Source organism: Perissodus microlepis, chromosome 18 (assembly GCF_051167445.1).
Source record: "Perissodus microlepis isolate ML-2025 ecotype Zambia chromosome 18, ASM5116744v1, whole genome shotgun sequence".
In the NCBI taxonomy this organism is placed as follows: Eukaryota; Metazoa; Chordata; class Actinopteri; order Cichliformes; family Cichlidae; genus Perissodus; species Perissodus microlepis.
The window spans coordinates 29,543,243-29,560,264 of NC_140478.1; the positions used below are offsets into that span (position 1 = coordinate 29,543,243).

A 17,022-nucleotide genomic window follows, 5' to 3' on the forward strand; every position below is an offset into this window, starting at 1 on the left:
AAATACGCTGCTGAATCACTCTCATTGTTATTGTCATTTTATTTCCTGTCAGTAGCTGAAGTACTGGTGACAAAAGAGAACGGTTGAGTTCCGCCTCACAAAACTGACACCGCTCCACTAATTAGAGTGGAGTAGAAGGGCGTAGTCAGTAACCACTCTTTAAGTCTAATACCAGAGAAGGCTCTGCAGTTCTGTTTTAATGGGTAATCAGCCCACTAAGTTTACTGTTGACGAACAGTGGTTAGGAAAAAAGTGTCCAGGCGCCGGACAAATCAGTGTGCAAAGATGGAGAAATTCTAAAAAGACTAAATGAGAATGTAGCCCATCTGCATTAATACAACTTAAAGAAGCATTACTGAAAGAAATAGGAGAGACAAAATAAAGAAAGAAAGAAGGAAAACGCACGTAAGAATTAGAATATTTCCAAGCATGGAAGAGAGAGGCAGATAGACGATGTGAGAATAAACAAAAGAAACAAGAAAAGAAGAAAGAAAAGGCAGAGGTATTAGACCCCCCACCATATGCTCCACTCGCTGCTGCGAGGCCGACCCCCACTTTTGCTGCTGTGAAACCAGCCCCCACTTCCGCTGCTGCGACCCCCCTTAAACAATCCTGTGATCCGTTCAGACCTCAACCTGGTCCTTATGCAGAGGCACAAAACATGTTAGATAAAATAGCACTAGGTGAAAATCCACAGAAAAAAAAAAAGAAAAAAAAAAAAAAGAAAAAATAGGAAAAGATCGCTACGGACGAGATATGGGAGGTGATGTTGATCCACCTGGTCCTCCCGGCATTTTTCCCATGATAGCAGTACTAAACCCCAGATACGGCCAACCCGCAGGGGAAGGTGGAGAAGGTGGAGAGGTAACAGACAGGGACAGAGGAGGATTTAGAGGAAAGGGCCAGAGATATGTAGGACAGACAGACTTACGCGAAAGAAGTGAAGAAAGAGATAATACGTGCTGGAATTGTGGCAAGGAAGGGCATTTCGCCAGAGATTGCAGACATAAAACAGACAAACGGCAATATTCAAATGAATGACTAAATGAGAAAAAGCCAAATGAAAATGATAAAAGTGACGCAGAAGTATTTACTGTCTATCAATTAGTGTCTGAAGTAAAAGGCAAACCTACACTGACAGTATATGTTAATGGCAAACCAGTGCAGATGTTATGTGATACAGGAGTATGTAAAACCGTTTTGAACAGAAGACCACAGGAAGTACAATTCTCAGAAGATACTCTAATAGTAAAATCAGCATCAGGTCACACTACAGTGCAGTGACTAATAAAACCCTTATTAAGTGAAAACTAGAGATCAAAATAGTTTAAAGTAGTTTAAAAAGGTTGGAAACAGACCCCACCGAATAGATATAAATATAAGAAGTACAAAAATAAAATAAATAAAGACAAAATTATATTAGAACTTATTTTTACCGTATTGAAACTAATAATAGGAAGGATAACAACCTGTAAGCTGATATTAACAATGAAACATAGTTGGCATGACAATCATGCCCAGAATGTATAAAATCAATAAAGGGAAATAATTCACACGAAAACCTTTTAAATAAAATAGAGAGATGCATAAGGTACATTAAGGCTGTGTCATTGTTCAGCCAAGGAAAGTGTGAAAAGGTGAATGTCTCCAGCTTGGGAAAGGGTGAAACTGCAGATCACCCGAAGCCCTTGATGGATACAAAATAAAATATAAAATATATAATAATAAATTGCTTGGTTCGCTACACAACAGAGAGAATGAATGTGACTGAAGGTTGGATCTGAGATGAGACAAACAGAAGACCAGTCTAAGAAGTAGGTGCAAACCTGTTTAGAGAAAAGCAAATTTGTACAGATTGGATGAATTCTAAATTATCTGTTTGCTGAGTAAGATGATCCTAACTATTAAATTGGCTCAGTAGTAGTATAGTGGTATACACTAATAAAATATTGTAATATACTATTGTTGTTATATAGAAAGAAAAAGATGATAATATTAATAATGACATAATATTAATAATGAGAAGCAACCTAGTCAGTTATGATGTGAAGTGGATGATTGTTATGAAGTAATCTGCATCAAGCTTAAGGTTTGCTCAAACTCAGTATAATGACACATGAGATGAAGAAAATAAAGAAACTATCTAAACTAATTACGTGCATAGAGGCACTTGACCTGCTTGAAAACCTGTCATTTATCCTGGATAAAACATTACTGAGATATAGAGCACACCTATAATAACAACTAATAAGCCAAACCCTGTAGACAACAGCTAAAGCTACAGGATTGAGAAGTTGAATTAAATAAGTGAACACCGCTAAGTTGATGAGCATGTTACACATTTTCTTTTATTTTTATTTATTTGTTTTTAGAGCAGAAGCTGCATTAAAAGCCAACACACGCAGCTGTCTGTGAGCTCAGTTTTTCCCTCACACTTCTGCTCTGTTTCAGTAGCAGCATTTTTCTTTTTGTGTCCTGACTCATGTATGTTTCCTGTTTTGTTTGATTATTTTATTTTGTTGATTTGGAAACAAATTCGTGACCATACTTGTGGATCACAGTGACACATAGTGATTAGGCATATGATTTACAAATGGCTTGTTTTAGAACTGTGAGCAATTCAAAGTTTAAAAAATATATATATAAAAACCCTAACTTCAAAGTTTGAAATGTGTGAGATGGGTGGATTCTTTGAAAAACTAGAAATTATCTAAAAATGCATTAAGTGAAAATGTAATGTTGCATCTATAGAGAAGAAAGAAGAAGCATTCAGTTATTTAAAAATAGGCATTACAGACAGATACAGTTTTAGCACTGCCTGCCTATGATAAGCCTTTCTACTTACGTGTAGATAGAGGAGCAGGTTATATGAAAGCTGTGATAACACAGGCATTTGGAGAAAAACAACGCTCGTTAACATTCCTGGTGAAATTTAGACTCGTGTAAATTAGACTCTGTAGCGTCAGGCCTGCCTGCATATGCAAGGCTATGCAGCCGCAGCAGAGGCAGTAAAAGAGTCGGCTGCACGTATGCAGTCATATGTGCATATGAATTGCACGTAGGCCAAAATATAAATATGTACACTGACAGCCAGTTTGTTTTTTCAGCAGTGCACCACTTTGCCAAAATTTGGCATAACAGAGGTATGGTCACCTCTACGGATAACCCCGTGCAACACGGCAGCTTATTAAAAATCTTATTGGAAGTGATTAGCTTGCCAAAACAATTGGCACTTTGTAAATGTGCAGCACATCAAAAAGACAATTTTATTATCACAAAAGGAAATAATTTTGCAGATCAAACAGCAAAGCGGGCTGCACAACAAACGATAACGCTTCTAACATCCGAACATTGTACACAAATACCACTTGATGTACTAAAAACCGAACAAAAAGCTGCAACAATCACTGAACAGAACACGTGGCTGAAATGTGGAGCACAACTGAAAGATGACTTAATGGTCTGTGATGGAAAACCAATATTACCAGAGTCGTTACACAGGACAGCGGCTGTAGTGACACATGAAGTAATACATGTGTCAACAGGAGGGAAATATAGTATAGATAAATAATACTTTTACACTATAAATTTTGAAACTTCAGCGAAAAATTTGTAAGAACATGCCTATTCTGTCAAAAACACAATTCACAAGGAAACTTAAGACCTAAGAGAGGCCAGTTCTCCACACCATCCACATGGATTTTATTGAATTGAATGAATGTCAAGGATTAAAATATGCCTTAGTGATCATAGATGTGTTTTCAAACTGACCAGAGATATATCCAGTAAAAAGCAGAGGCAATCTCCATTGCAAAATGTTTATGTAATCATTTTATTCCAACATATGGTATCCCTTCTCTGATAAGATCAGACAATGGGACACATTTTGTCAATGATGTGATCAGTAAGGTCTCTGAAGCACTAGGATTCAGCATAAGAAATCATTGTGCTTATCATCTATGGAGTGCAGGGTTAGTAGAGAGAACTAACGGCACCATAAAACAGAGACTCAGAAAATGTCTGAAATAGATAAAAATGCAAAGAGTTTAGTTTATTTAAAAGGCAGTGTGTGTGAGAGGATTATGAAATTATTGTGTGAATGACGTTACATTTTAGATTAGAAGTTAGTAGAATTACAGAGGGTTTGTAGACTGTAAATACAAAATGAGTTTGATTAGCCTGTAGAAACACAAAAGAGAGTAACAGGAAGTGTGTGTGTGACAGGAACTTTGCATGCCCATATAAGGAGTGAGCACCCAGAGAGAAAAACAGAAGAGACAGACTCTAGCCAGATGAAGCAAATGGAGGCTTTAAGAAAAGAAATGAAAATGATATTAATGGTATGGTTTAGTGTGTCAATATAGGTCACAAATAAATAAAGGTGGACTTTTCTCAACCTAGAATTTTGAGCATAGCAGCAAAACCATAGATTAACATAATTGGGAGAAAACAAGCCAAAGTTTGGCTTAAAATTTTATAGCTTGACCTCCCACTTGTCCCGATCCTGAAAAGAAGCTCAAAGGACAGTCAATCTCCTGATGAAGACCAACGGAACATCGTGGACTTGAAGAATTAACAGCAGGCTGGTAAGAACAGTGTGACATGACTGTTTAAAGGCACTGAATGTGATATTTTGCCTGGCTGGGACTTAATCTAAAAGGAAGAAACAGAGAAGAAACAGATTGTGTTTGCTGGAGATTTAAGACAACAAAGGACACTTTGAGAAGGGTACAGGGGCCAGTGGGAAGGTGAAGCCCAGAGGAGTATAATTGGGTTGAAATTGAAGTCTGAACTTATGATGGTGTTTAGAGATGTCCACCAGATCACAATAAAGAGGTAAACAAAGGTAGAAAACACACATATATAAATTGTTACATGTGAAATTATTTTTGGAAAGAATCAGAAGTAAGATAGTTTGAATCAGACCTCAGTGAAAAGATGCATGAATTGATGAAAGTGAACCAATAGATAAATCTGTTAGAAAGACAACTTTAGTAGAATGAATGGCAAAACTAGTAGAAAATAGGGATATTGTTTTGAACTGCCGTGCGACGCTTCTCAAGTCTCTTGCAGATTAAAACCAGGCGATTGGGTCCTTATACGAGTACTCCAGAGAAAGAATTGGAACCCATCCCGGTGGGAAGGTCCATACCAAGTACTCCTAACGACGCCAACAGCTTGCAAAAACGCTGAGAGGCCCTCTTGGATCCACCAGAGCCATTGCAAAAATGGAAGTGAGTGACAGCACAACCTAAAGACACCACCATCCCGACTCTTTGGTGATCTACAAGTGAAGGGAGGGCTGATTGGGTATATCCCGCCTTCTACTTCTCGCCTGTAGTCTACTCACCAGAGTAAATCGGTGTGTCTGGTCATCATGAAGATTATTCTGCTTACCACCTTGGCCCTGCTGCTTACAGCATGGACCCTGATGCACTTAAAGGATCAAGAAGCCAACATGCATAGAAGAGCATGGACATATGACAACTCACACCTGGCTGAAGTGACACAGGACCACATCCATCCCTGGATGAACAACGCCTGGTATAGATACATATATAATCGCAAAGAAGACAAAGATTGTTATATATGCTCACACATGCCTGCTACAACACAGCATGCTACATTATATGGCAGACTTATGAACATGATTCAAGTGACATGCGCAGCAAGCTTTGCCAGTTTAGGTTATCAATATTTAGGAATTGTCCTAAACCACAGCGACCTCCTGACTATTGGACTATAGTTTTGGACTGTTTTTAAATGCATCGACCAGCATCAACAAAGAGCAAAATCAGGAAATTGATGCCATAAGAATAACTGTTATGCAACACAGAGTTGCCCTGGATATGATCTTGGCAGACTGTGTTTTGTTTAATATAACTGGTTGTACATATATTCCAGACAATGTGCATTCTGATAATATGACAAATGCTCTACAATTACTTAGAAACGTTCAACAGGCACAGGTAACCGATTGGGCAAATTCACAAAGTAATTGGTGGAATTGGTTTATGAGCAGCTCATGGAGAACACTGATGTTTAAGGTTTTAATGTTTATTGGCCTAATACTTATTATGTTTTGTATCTTTACTACATGCATTATCCCCTGTGTAAGAGGAATGGTATCAAGAATGATATCCCAATCTCTTGTTGCATATGTCACTGTGCCAGACGAGGAAGAAGGAGAAGACGATGAGTATGAAACTAATGTGATGAATGATTATGTTTGAATGATACACATTTTATGACGACCAGACCGAAAGCACTCACAATGTAGGGTCTGCGTCTGAAACACATTGATGTATTTGCTTAAAATCGCTACAAACAGGAGGGAATGATAAGAGATTTTTTAGTTTTGTGATTATTGTTTAGTTGTAGCTTCATTTAAGATAGGAGAGCTCGTGAGTTGGAACCACCACAGGAAAGGAAAGTGGAACCAGATGTGTAGAGGAATGCGGTGACATACATACTACATCCTGAGTTAACGGTCACCCCCCTCTCTCACTCTCCTTTTAAGGAAATGTTTAAGTTTCTATACATACCAAGCTATCTCCTATTTCAACAGACAAGCTAAAGGTTTCTCCTATTATGGAAACGTTTTTGTATACTGAACATACCACTCCCACTTCCTTGAAAGCTCACTTGGAGTATAAATAAAGAATGCACTGAGAGCCCTGGGCGGTTTTTCTGTCACATCTGTTGTGCGCACTTTGACAGCAGAGCAGATCGGACTGACCGCCCATGCGCATGTAAAAATTAGATATCTGAGTGTGACTTCATTTGCCTTTCTAATAACTTTTCTCTTCACAAAAATAATATAATATAAGCCTGATAAAACAACCTAGATTTTTCATCAAAAAAGTGCAATGTGCAATGGCAACAACACTTATGGTTTAGTGTTATTAACTATGATAATAGCACTAGGTACAAAAGACAATCTATGTCTCTTTGTCTTCACTGCAGGCACTTTATAACGACGACCTGATGGAAGCAGTTGAAAATCTTTAAAGAGAGGATGATCTGAACACAACAGGACAGAGGTTGCCTTCCTCAGCACCTGCCTGTTATAAAAGTCCACAAGCTGGACCTGAGACCTCCCTGAAATCTTGCCAGCCACTTTAACCAGGTTGTTAAGTCTGGTCTTATTATTCAGGGACATATCACCGTACCAAGCAATGATACAGAAAGTTAAAACAGATTCAATAAAACTTTTATATAAAACGCTTGCAGAATCTGGGAATTTTCTCAATATATTTGTCTCAATGTTCTCACTGTTAACTTATTATCATTATACTCGAATGGCAGATTGAGAATTGTTCATTTATTTAATCCATAATTGTATTTAACTGCTATTTCAAGGAGTGGAAAAAGCCGCTGGCTATTACGTCAGGGGCTGCAACTCCTCTCGAGGATCGGTGTGTGCCAGATTGTGATGGAGAGTCGGGGGTCCTTGTTAAAGGGGTTTTGCCCAGTGCCGAGTGGTTTCTATGTAGTTAGGATTATCTTTACATTGCACATGTTATCTTGTCTTTGTGGAGCTTTTCTAGTTTGATTTTTCTTTAGTTTGCTGCTCTGTATATATGACAAATTAGATCACAACTGTAAAGGAAATAATAAAAAGGCTGGTATGTCAACCTTCCGAACAATTTATTTCTGCCTGCAGAACTCGGCCAACCCTCACACGGAGTCTCTGTGCCATATGATGTTTGCTGATGACATTGTGATCTTTTGTGATTGTAGGGACGATGTGGAAGCGAGTCTGGAGAGGTGTAGGTATGCTCTGGAGAGAACAGACATAAAAAGTAGTAGCGGGAGGGTTTGTAAAGTGCGCTTATTAGGGTTCAATCATCAAAAGAAACAGACAGTGCACAAGGGAGGTGAAGAAGCGAGAGCACACAGGGTGTAGTGGTTCGAGATGAACGTTGGGGTGATTTATGACTGAAGAATAAGACCAAGAGATAGTAGTGACACCTGCCTGAGGTGTGGTTTGGAGATGGTGGTGCTGACAAAAACACAAGAGGCTGAGCTGGAGGCCGCAGATGAAGACACAAAGGTTTTCATTGGAAATGACCAAAATGGACATGATTAGATTAGTACTGGCAGCAGGAGGGATATCGCTGCATGGACATTTAATATTAAAAACACTGTATGTGTTGAGTCTGTGTTTCCAAAGGCCCCGCTAGTTGAGAGACTTGTTCCTCATGAAGAACACAAGACAAAACAGAACATCTTCAACCGGTCTTTTACTCGCTAACGAGGGAAGCCTTGGTCAGAACCAAGCGGTGAAGCATACTGCTCATCACCTGTCTCTAGCCCAAATCCTTCAAAGAGCAGCTCTCCTCGTAGCCTTTTTATTGACAGACTGTTACAATACACATCACAGCACCTCCCTCCGTAAAACCCCCCAATGGTTCTAAGACAAGGCACTGTGTGTGTGTGTGTGTGTGTGTGTGCGTCTGTGTGTGTGTTTGTGTGTGTGTTTGTGTGTCATGGGGGTGCGTTTATGTGACGTCCTGCTCACCAAAAGGATCATAAAAGCAGGAAGCAACATTAAACAGACTCTTCACAAGGGATGTGCTTGTGATAAAACACTACAGCCTCCCCCCAGAACCTCGAGAGGCTGGGGAGGGGGACAAAGGAATGTCTTCGATCCTATAGTTTGAACTAAGACTTTACAAATTTAAGAAACACAATGACAACCTTTGACAATTTGACTTAACAGTATGCTTTAAGCGAGGTCAGTACTAATGCACTAAAAAATGCAGATCATGTAATTTAATAAACTTGGCAATATCAAAACTCTATCATCAGGACAAAGATAAACTGATGGAATATAACTGAGTATTAGATTAAAGTTTGACAGATGGTTTTAGTTTTTATTCCTCCAGCTGCAGCTCAGATTTGAGATCAACTAAAAAATTAATATTAAAAACAGCATTCAAATGTAGGCTTAATCTACGTGCAAATTTGATAAATTTGATGTTTGATTGATAAAGTTAGCATGTACAAATCGTGGCTCTGTTTCATATGATTGTAACAGAACAATAAAATTGTAAAATTGTTTGCAAGCAACACTGAAAAACATTGAAGAATAAAGTGTCGTCTAAAAATCCATGTTTATTACGATAAACACTGATGAAAAAGACTCTTGACTGTCAGAGGTGCTCTCTCTCTCTGTCTCTCTGTCTCTCTCTTTCTCTCTCTCTCTCTATAAATATATATATATATATATATATATATATATATATATATATATATATATATATATATATATATATATATATATATATATATATATATATATATATATATATATATATATATATATATGTGTGTGTGTGTGTGTGTGTCAAAATAACATCAGCAGGAGCAGCTTGGAGTCCAGTCTTCTTCACACTGAGGAGGGACATATATGCAGGAACAGTTGTCATAACTGTTACAACCACCAGATGGCGAAAGAGTCCCACTGCAACTTTAAGCCATGAAGGATGTGTCTTGATGTTTGCTTGTGATAAATCTGCTTTATGTGAGTCTTTTTCAGAAAGTAACAGTAATATGTCTGATTATATGTCTTTAGTCAGTAAAGTCTCGCTTTGCTAGAAATCAATAAATAATAAAATTGTAAACATGCAGCTTTATGTTAGAAGTCAAAGGGTCCTTAAGTCTTCTGTAAATTGACGGGGATCAAATGAAGGACACAAGTATCTGTTCTTACTCTAATAAATGCTGCTTTAATATCCAACAGACTATTTTCCTTCCTCATCAGCAGTAAACAGCTCGACTGCGTCTGTGCATTTGTGTCCTCCATACTTGTTTACACAGACATCTCAGGCTTGATGCCACGATGCAGTGTAGAAACCTGACAACCCTCTGACTCATGTTCAAATGTTCAAGGACATTTCTCAGGATCATGTATGACCCCTTTTTGACATTTGGACTTTCATTAATAATATTTGTGTTTCTGAGTCATTTTTGTGGAGACTTCTGTCCAACATAGTGTCCAAATGAAGCCTGAAGCTTTTCTTCACCCTCTTGTCAGATGGTCAGCAACAAAACTCTGTTCCAACCAATGTCTGATAAGAGATGAGACACAGCAGCTGAGCAAATGATCATTTCATGCTGAAGACATCCTCAGACAGAATTAAACACATACATAAACACAGCCTGGTGCCAATAACACAGCTAATGACACTGCTGTATCACTGGCTTTACTGATTAAAGACCATATCTGAAGGAAATCTTTGAACACAACAGAAAGTGACCTTTTAAACCTGCGACACTGAGGCTGCATTCAAGGACCATTAAACACATTTTAAAGGACTTAAGAACATCAAGAAAATGTGACTTGTTTCTCTGTAATGAAGCTGTTTTAGTGAAGAAAGTTGAAAGGTCACAGAGCGACTGCTGAATCTTCTGCTCTAAACATGAACTCTGAACTTTGTGATGCTTCAGGAGGAAAACTGCTTCAGTTATTCTCTCAGATTAGTTTCATATTTTCTGCATCAGATTTGAGTGAGATCCTGGAATGAAGACAGAAGAAAAGACTTTGTTCAAAGTTTGATTTATAGTCAAACCTTCCAGTTTATTCACACAATAAAACATCAACACAATATATGAATTCATTCATTCAAATCACAGTTTTTCCTCATTTGTTTGATGATTTTGACAAAAACAAACACAAACACACACACATGGTCTGCCATACTCATAAAGAGAAATGTCGACATTTTTCAATACAAATATTCCAGAAACATTTAGAGGATAGAGAAGTTTACATTTTCATGTGGAGAAATATTTTAGTAAATCAAAATGATGATGAGCAGTGATAGCCTCCATAAACAGTCACAGGAAAGATCTCCTTTAAAAACTCAGAAACATCAAGAGAACAACTAGAAGATGTGGAGGTACCACCCATAATGTTCGACTGACAGCTGATCTCTGTGCAGAAATGATGGAGAGTAAATAAAATGAAACTAAAACACAGATTTAAACCCACAATATGAAAGACTTCAGCCTATTTCAATTTAATCAACTCAGCAGTGTCTCCATAATAGTAAAGCCAAAGTCCAGCATAGAGCGGCTGAGTGAATGTGGTCTGGACTCTGTGGAGGAGAGTCATGGTTTCAGAGACGCTGTAGAAGGACAAAATACCTGCTCTGTGATCCAGGTACACTCCTACTCTGGAGGAACGAGGACCTGAGACAGGAGTTTCAATGTTGTTGTACCAAAATGTATAACTGTTGTTGTCACAATCTAATGACCAAGATTTGTTATTACGTCCAAATCCAGATTTACCTCCTTCTCTTCTGATATTCTTGTATGCGACTGCTACTTCAACTCCTTCCCCTCTCCACTCCACCTCCCAGTAACAACGTCCAGTCAGACTCTCTCTACTCAGGACTTGAAACCAAAAAGTGAATCTGTCTGGATGATCAGAATAAGACAGTTGTTGTTTCATTACTGTTACTTTTCTGTTCCCCTCTGATAATAACAGCTGTTCATGTGCTATGTTTGGATCCAGTGTGATTTCACGTGAATATTTTAAGAATCCAGCTCTGGTCTTTGGCTCTGCTTTTGGATCTGACAGTAAAACATCCACTTCAGTGACTGTCAGTGAGATGTTTGTCCATTCCTCTCTCAGAATGTCCTGTAGTTTATCTCTGACCTCTGACACAGCTGCTGTCACATCCTCAAAGTAGCTCAGAGGACGGATATTGATGCTGGATGAGTCTGTAGACTCACTGAGTGCTGACAGTGAGGGGTAGTTGTGTAGAAACTGGATGTGATCCTCTGTGTGTGAGAGCTGCTTCAGCTCAGCATCTTTCCTCTTCAGCTCAGTGATCTCCTGCTCCAGCTTCTCCTGAAGCTCTTTGACTCGACTCACTTCAGTTTCCTGCTGGGATCTGATCTGCTGCTTCACATCAGAGCTTCTTTTCTGGATGAGATGGATCAGCTCAGTGAAGATCTTCTCACTGTGCTCCACTGTTTGATCAGCAGACTGATTGATGGCCTCCACCTCCTGTTGAAGCAGCTTCACATCTTTCTCTCTGTCCTGGATTCTCTGCTGGATGTTTTGTCGACTCACCTCCAGCTCTCTCTGCCTCTCAGTCCTTTCTGCTGCAGCTGAGACTGTGTCGTGGCCTTTATGTTCATCCACAGAGCAGAGATAACAGATACTCTGCTGATCAGTACGGCAGAACATCTTCATCACCTCATCATGACGAGAGCAGATGTTCTCCTGGAGCTTCTTGGAGGGCTCCACCAGCTTGTGTTTCTTTAATGGAGCCACATCATAATGAGGCTGAAGGTGTTTCTCACAGTAAGAGACCAAACACACCAGACACGATTTCACAGCTTTTAGCTTGATACCAGAGCACAGATCACAGGCCACATCTTCAGGTCCAGCATAGCAGTGATCAGCAGGAGCAGCTTGGAGTCCAGTCTTCTTCAGCTCCTCCACTAAATCTGCTAACATGGTGTTTTTCTCCAGGACAGGCCTCGCTGTGAAAGTCCTCCGGCACTGAGGGCAGCTGTAGATTTTCTTCTTTTCCTCTTCATCCCAGAAGCTTTTAATACAGTTCATGCAGTAGCTGTGTCCACAGGGAATAGTCACCGGATCCTTCAGTAGATCCAAACAGACTGAACAGCAGAATTTTGTTTGATCCATTTGATTCATGTGCTGTGCCGTTTCACCGTCTCTCAGTGACTGTCAGACAGTTTCACTTTCTCTGAACAGAAACAACCTCTGTGCTCTGAAGGGAAACAGATCTCTGCTCTTGTTCACCTCCTACAGGAAATGAGGCTCACCAGCAACTGCATTTACACCATGTTGTTTAGACCCATCCTGATACAGACACATCTGTGAAGGGAGGCACTAAAGAAATATCCTGGCAGTGACAAGAGCCAGGGTGTGGTCTGTTTATTAAAAAGTATTAGAGCCTCCTTAAGATAAAACTTATTTTGAGGTTAAAGTTCACTTTTTTCCCAGGAAATAGTTGAAATATATGGAGATTACAGTTATTGTTTCAAGATAAACTGCCACGGCTGCTGTACCCTCAACAAAATGCTTTGTATAGATGAGTTAATGAAAGCGTACTTCTCGATCTATTTTAGTTTTAAGAAAATCATTTTTCTTTCGCCAGATGAACATGTGAAGAGTTTAAAATAGCTTCTTTCAAAATACAACATTGAAAATAAATAGAGAAAAACAGTCACCTTCAAGACATTTTTCGTTATGTTTGTATTTGTTAACCTGTCATTTAAACATTCTTGTTGAATTATGGCAGTTTGAGGTAATGTTATTACACATGCGAACACTAGAGGGCACACAGCGCACTGGTGGTATCGAGCAGTGTTTTGGGGCACAGAGGAAGAATAAACCTGTTGTGAAGCTAACTCTAGTTTAACGTTCATGTCTTTTCTATTCTTTACCACAGGTTAGTAAATATGCATTAAAATAAATGTTCACTGCACCCCTTACAAATAGAAAAATGTTGTTTATTTGGAAAATTGTGAGTTAAAGCTGCAGGTAATGCTAATGCTAGCTTAGTGGCTAATGTGGAATAGGGTTTGTGTGCGTGTGTTTGTGTGTGTGTGTGGCAGTTAACCTAAACCACACGAGAGACTGTGTTTGTTTTATACCAAAACCATTGAAACCATTAAAAAAGAAGTTACATTGTCAGTACATTAGAAACACGTCACATAAATAATTTAGTGCTGTAACAAGTATTAAAACGATGAAAAACTGATTCATTTAATATGCTTTATAAATGTATTTAAAAAGGAAGTACAGGGAGCACAAGTGTGTTTTGTGTCTGTCTTTATAAAGAATGCTATATTTTTATATATGATAAAGTTTAATGTTAGATATTGTAGTTGTAATATTTTGAATGGACTCAAGCAGCATGTTTTGTCAGAGTTGTGCTGAGAGATTTATATAGACTCTAGCAAAGGAAACTGTGGCCATGTATTGTAAATGGGACTGAAGCAGAAGGTCTTTCCTTTGCATTGAATGTAATGATTCCTGAAGCTGTTCAAAGACACTATTGTGAAGAACAAACCTTCCTGTTGTGAAGATAACAGCAGCTCAATCTGTGTGCCTTCTCTATTCTTTACCACAGCACCACACGTTGTTGGCACAGGGAACCAGTTGCATCTGGTCAAAAGGAAAAATAAAAACAAACAATCTTGGCTGACAATGCACAGATTCAAGGATAACAATGGTTACACCCTTGTAGATTACAGAGGATGTATTTTGTATCACAAGACAGGATAAGACGGCTGATCAGTTTGTTTCACTAACTTTTCTAAACATGGCATTTTGTAGAGGGTCACAGTGTCACAGTGCCTTCGCCCTGCAACTCCCTCGTTCCCCAAGTCTGTCTCATTGTTGATTACCTGTTTGCCACAGACCAAGTATTTCCTGTTTGCAAATAAAGTTTGTGAAATTCAAGAGAGTGCTTCACATTGTGTCTGCATCTGGGTTCACGTTAACACAAAATGATCAATACTTTGTTTTGTCCTGTCTGGCACTGTAGCAATCAGAATTATTGTCTGAAGGCCAAGAAAAATGCCCAACAGATTTACTTTCCCAAGTGGGCCTTTTGCTATACTGGTCCACTTGATTGTCATAGTTTATTTGATCTTTATTAGTTATTTTTATTCTAAATTATTGTAATCAGGCCAGACTGGACTCGGGGACGGGAAAGAAAACAAGAAGAAAAGTTAGGAAGAAAGTTAACAGAAGGAGAGGGAAAGAAAAAGGAGAAAAGAGATGGAGAGAAAAGACAATGAAAATCTGCTTCATCACCTGCTGAAGGAAAGAAAAACAAAACAAACAAAAAGAAAACAACACAGTAGCGAAAATAGAGCAACATCCAACATATGCATAGATAACAGCAGTGATGGGAATGACGGCGTTACAAGTAACGGCGTTACTTTTTTCAGTAACGAGTAATCTAACTAACTACTATTCCTATCGTTACAACGCCATTACCGTTACTAACAAGAAAATGTGGCGCAGTCGCGTTACTATTTTCCAACAAACAGACGGTTGAAGCTGTGTTCAGGTTACCGCAGCTTACATCAGTTGCAGGAAGTAGCTGTAAGAAATCTGGGCGCTACAGCTTTAAGCAGCTGCGCGCTGTCCTGCCGACGGCAATCACTTTCTTGCATATGATCACTTTTTGGCACAACACCTGGAGCTAAGGGGGCAAAACAATCGCATGAGTGCTGCTGTTTGACTGAGGAAGAATAGTCGTGGTAAGCCAATCACATGACCACTTTAAGACAAAGCAACAAGGTGATATATACCAGTTTTTAAATTGTGTTGATAGGCCACGTAAAACCAGAGTCATGATAAACAATATATACGCCTGTTTTTTCCTGAATAGTTTTGTCACGTTTACTGTCTAAGGACAGCGCAGCGAGCACTCTCTGCTTATGAGCAAACAAAAAACAGCCTGGTCGTGTTGGTGTAAAAATGCAGCATGTCGACCAATCAAAAATGATATGGCAACATGACGTTTGGTTGTATAGGAAGAGGAGGAAGTTTTAAGAGTGACGGTGAGAGGGAGAGGGAGAGAGAGAGAGAGAGAAAGACAGCAGAAAAAGAGAGAGAGCGAGTTTTGAGATGTGAGAGATTTGTCAGGTTTAGCGTGTTTGGATTGTGTAGTTAATGTGTTGTCTTGTGTAGTTAGTGTGTAGTGTTGTGGATGGTTTTGTGTTGTGTGTCAGAACAATGAGGCGACTGCTGTCTCCAGGTAGAAACAGGAGTGATACCCCTGCTGCTGTCAGACCTGCAGCTATCAGGCTGTGATGTTCTCCTTTATAGTGGACAGAAATGATTTTTTTGGAGTGGCACAAATAATTTGTGTGGCATCTTACTGAATGCAGAACAGCTGATTGTTCTGTAAATAGTCTGAAATGGTTATTTTAAAAAAAGGTAAATGGCTGCAAATAACTTTGTTGTTTGCAAAACTTGTGCATAAGATTTTAAAATTGACAATTGCATTTAATTGCTTTTAATGTCATGAAAGTTCTGAAATATGATTCAATAAACATGTTGTTACAGTAAAAAATATAACCTTTTCTACTCAGATTTTATGTTTTCTGTCTGATTTTAGATCAATTGTGCTAATACCGTTTGTCAAAATGAAAACATAACTGTAAATTCAGACACGTGAGGCTGTGCTGAAAAGAATGAAACCAAACAAGGCAAAGCAAATAGTTTTTAAAGGTAAAATGTGGAGGGAAAAACAAAAGTAGTAAAAAATGGCCAATTAAACCCTGGACCCCAGAGGGTTAAACTTTTATTTTTAAGTAACACAATAGTTACTTTTCAAGTAATTAATTATTTTTAGAATATTGTAACTCAGTTACTAACTCAGTTACTTTTTTGAAGAAGTAACTAGTAACTATAATTAATTACTTTTTCAAACTTGCCCAACACTGGGTAACAGTAAATAATAAATGCTGAATCTTTTTAAGCAGTACACAAAATCGATAATGCTTGATATGTTGAGGCAGCAGCCACCCAAGATAGTGTGAGTCTGTATGTACCTGCGTGCACACGTGAGTGTGTGAGCGCTGGTATTCATAAGGTTTCTCCATGCAAGTGTCTGATAGTACGTATTCTGTCTCACGGGTATTTCTGAGGCATGTTTTTTATAAGTTTGTTATATGACAGGTCAGAGTCATTTGTTCTGTAAGTAATGGGATCAACGTTTCAATGAATGGGTCTATTCCTGATCTTCTAATGGCAAACCTGCCATCTAGTGGGTTAACGGGGAAGCGCCAAGTGAGGGGATGAGCAGGAGTTTCTCTCCCAGCGCTCGACAGGGAAGGTCCATTTCTCTGCGTCTCACCTCCTACAGGAAATGAGGCTCACCAGCAACTGCATTTACACCATGTTGTTTAGACCCATCCTGATACAGACACATCTGTGAAGGGAGGCGCTAACAGGGTTTGTTATGTTTGATTTACAACTTTCAGTAAAAACTGCAACCTACTTAAAGTTTG

The 17,022-nt window shown here is 38.9% G+C and overlaps 1 protein-coding gene across 2 annotated transcripts; it reads right to left on the minus strand.

Moving 5' to 3' along the window:
- Positions 1–10,587: 10,587 nt before the first annotated feature.
- On the minus strand, positions 10,588–13,727 carry LOC146368125 (tripartite motif-containing protein 16-like). 2 transcript variants are annotated; one of them, XM_084913150.1, is made up of 2 exons: positions 11,888–13,116; positions 11,026–11,183 (listed from the first exon to the last, which is right to left on the minus strand). In XM_084913150.1, the coding sequence occupies exons 1-2, from the start codon at positions 12,677–12,679 to the stop codon at positions 11,127–11,129; spliced, it is 849 nt and encodes a 282-aa protein (XP_084769276.1). In that variant the 5' UTR covers positions 12,680–13,116; the 3' UTR covers positions 11,026–11,126. The 2 variants fall into 2 exon arrangements, with proteins under 2 accessions (XP_084769275.1, XP_084769276.1); XM_084913149.1 differs by having other exon boundaries at positions 10,588–13,727.
- Positions 13,728–17,022: the final 3,295 nt, after the last annotated feature.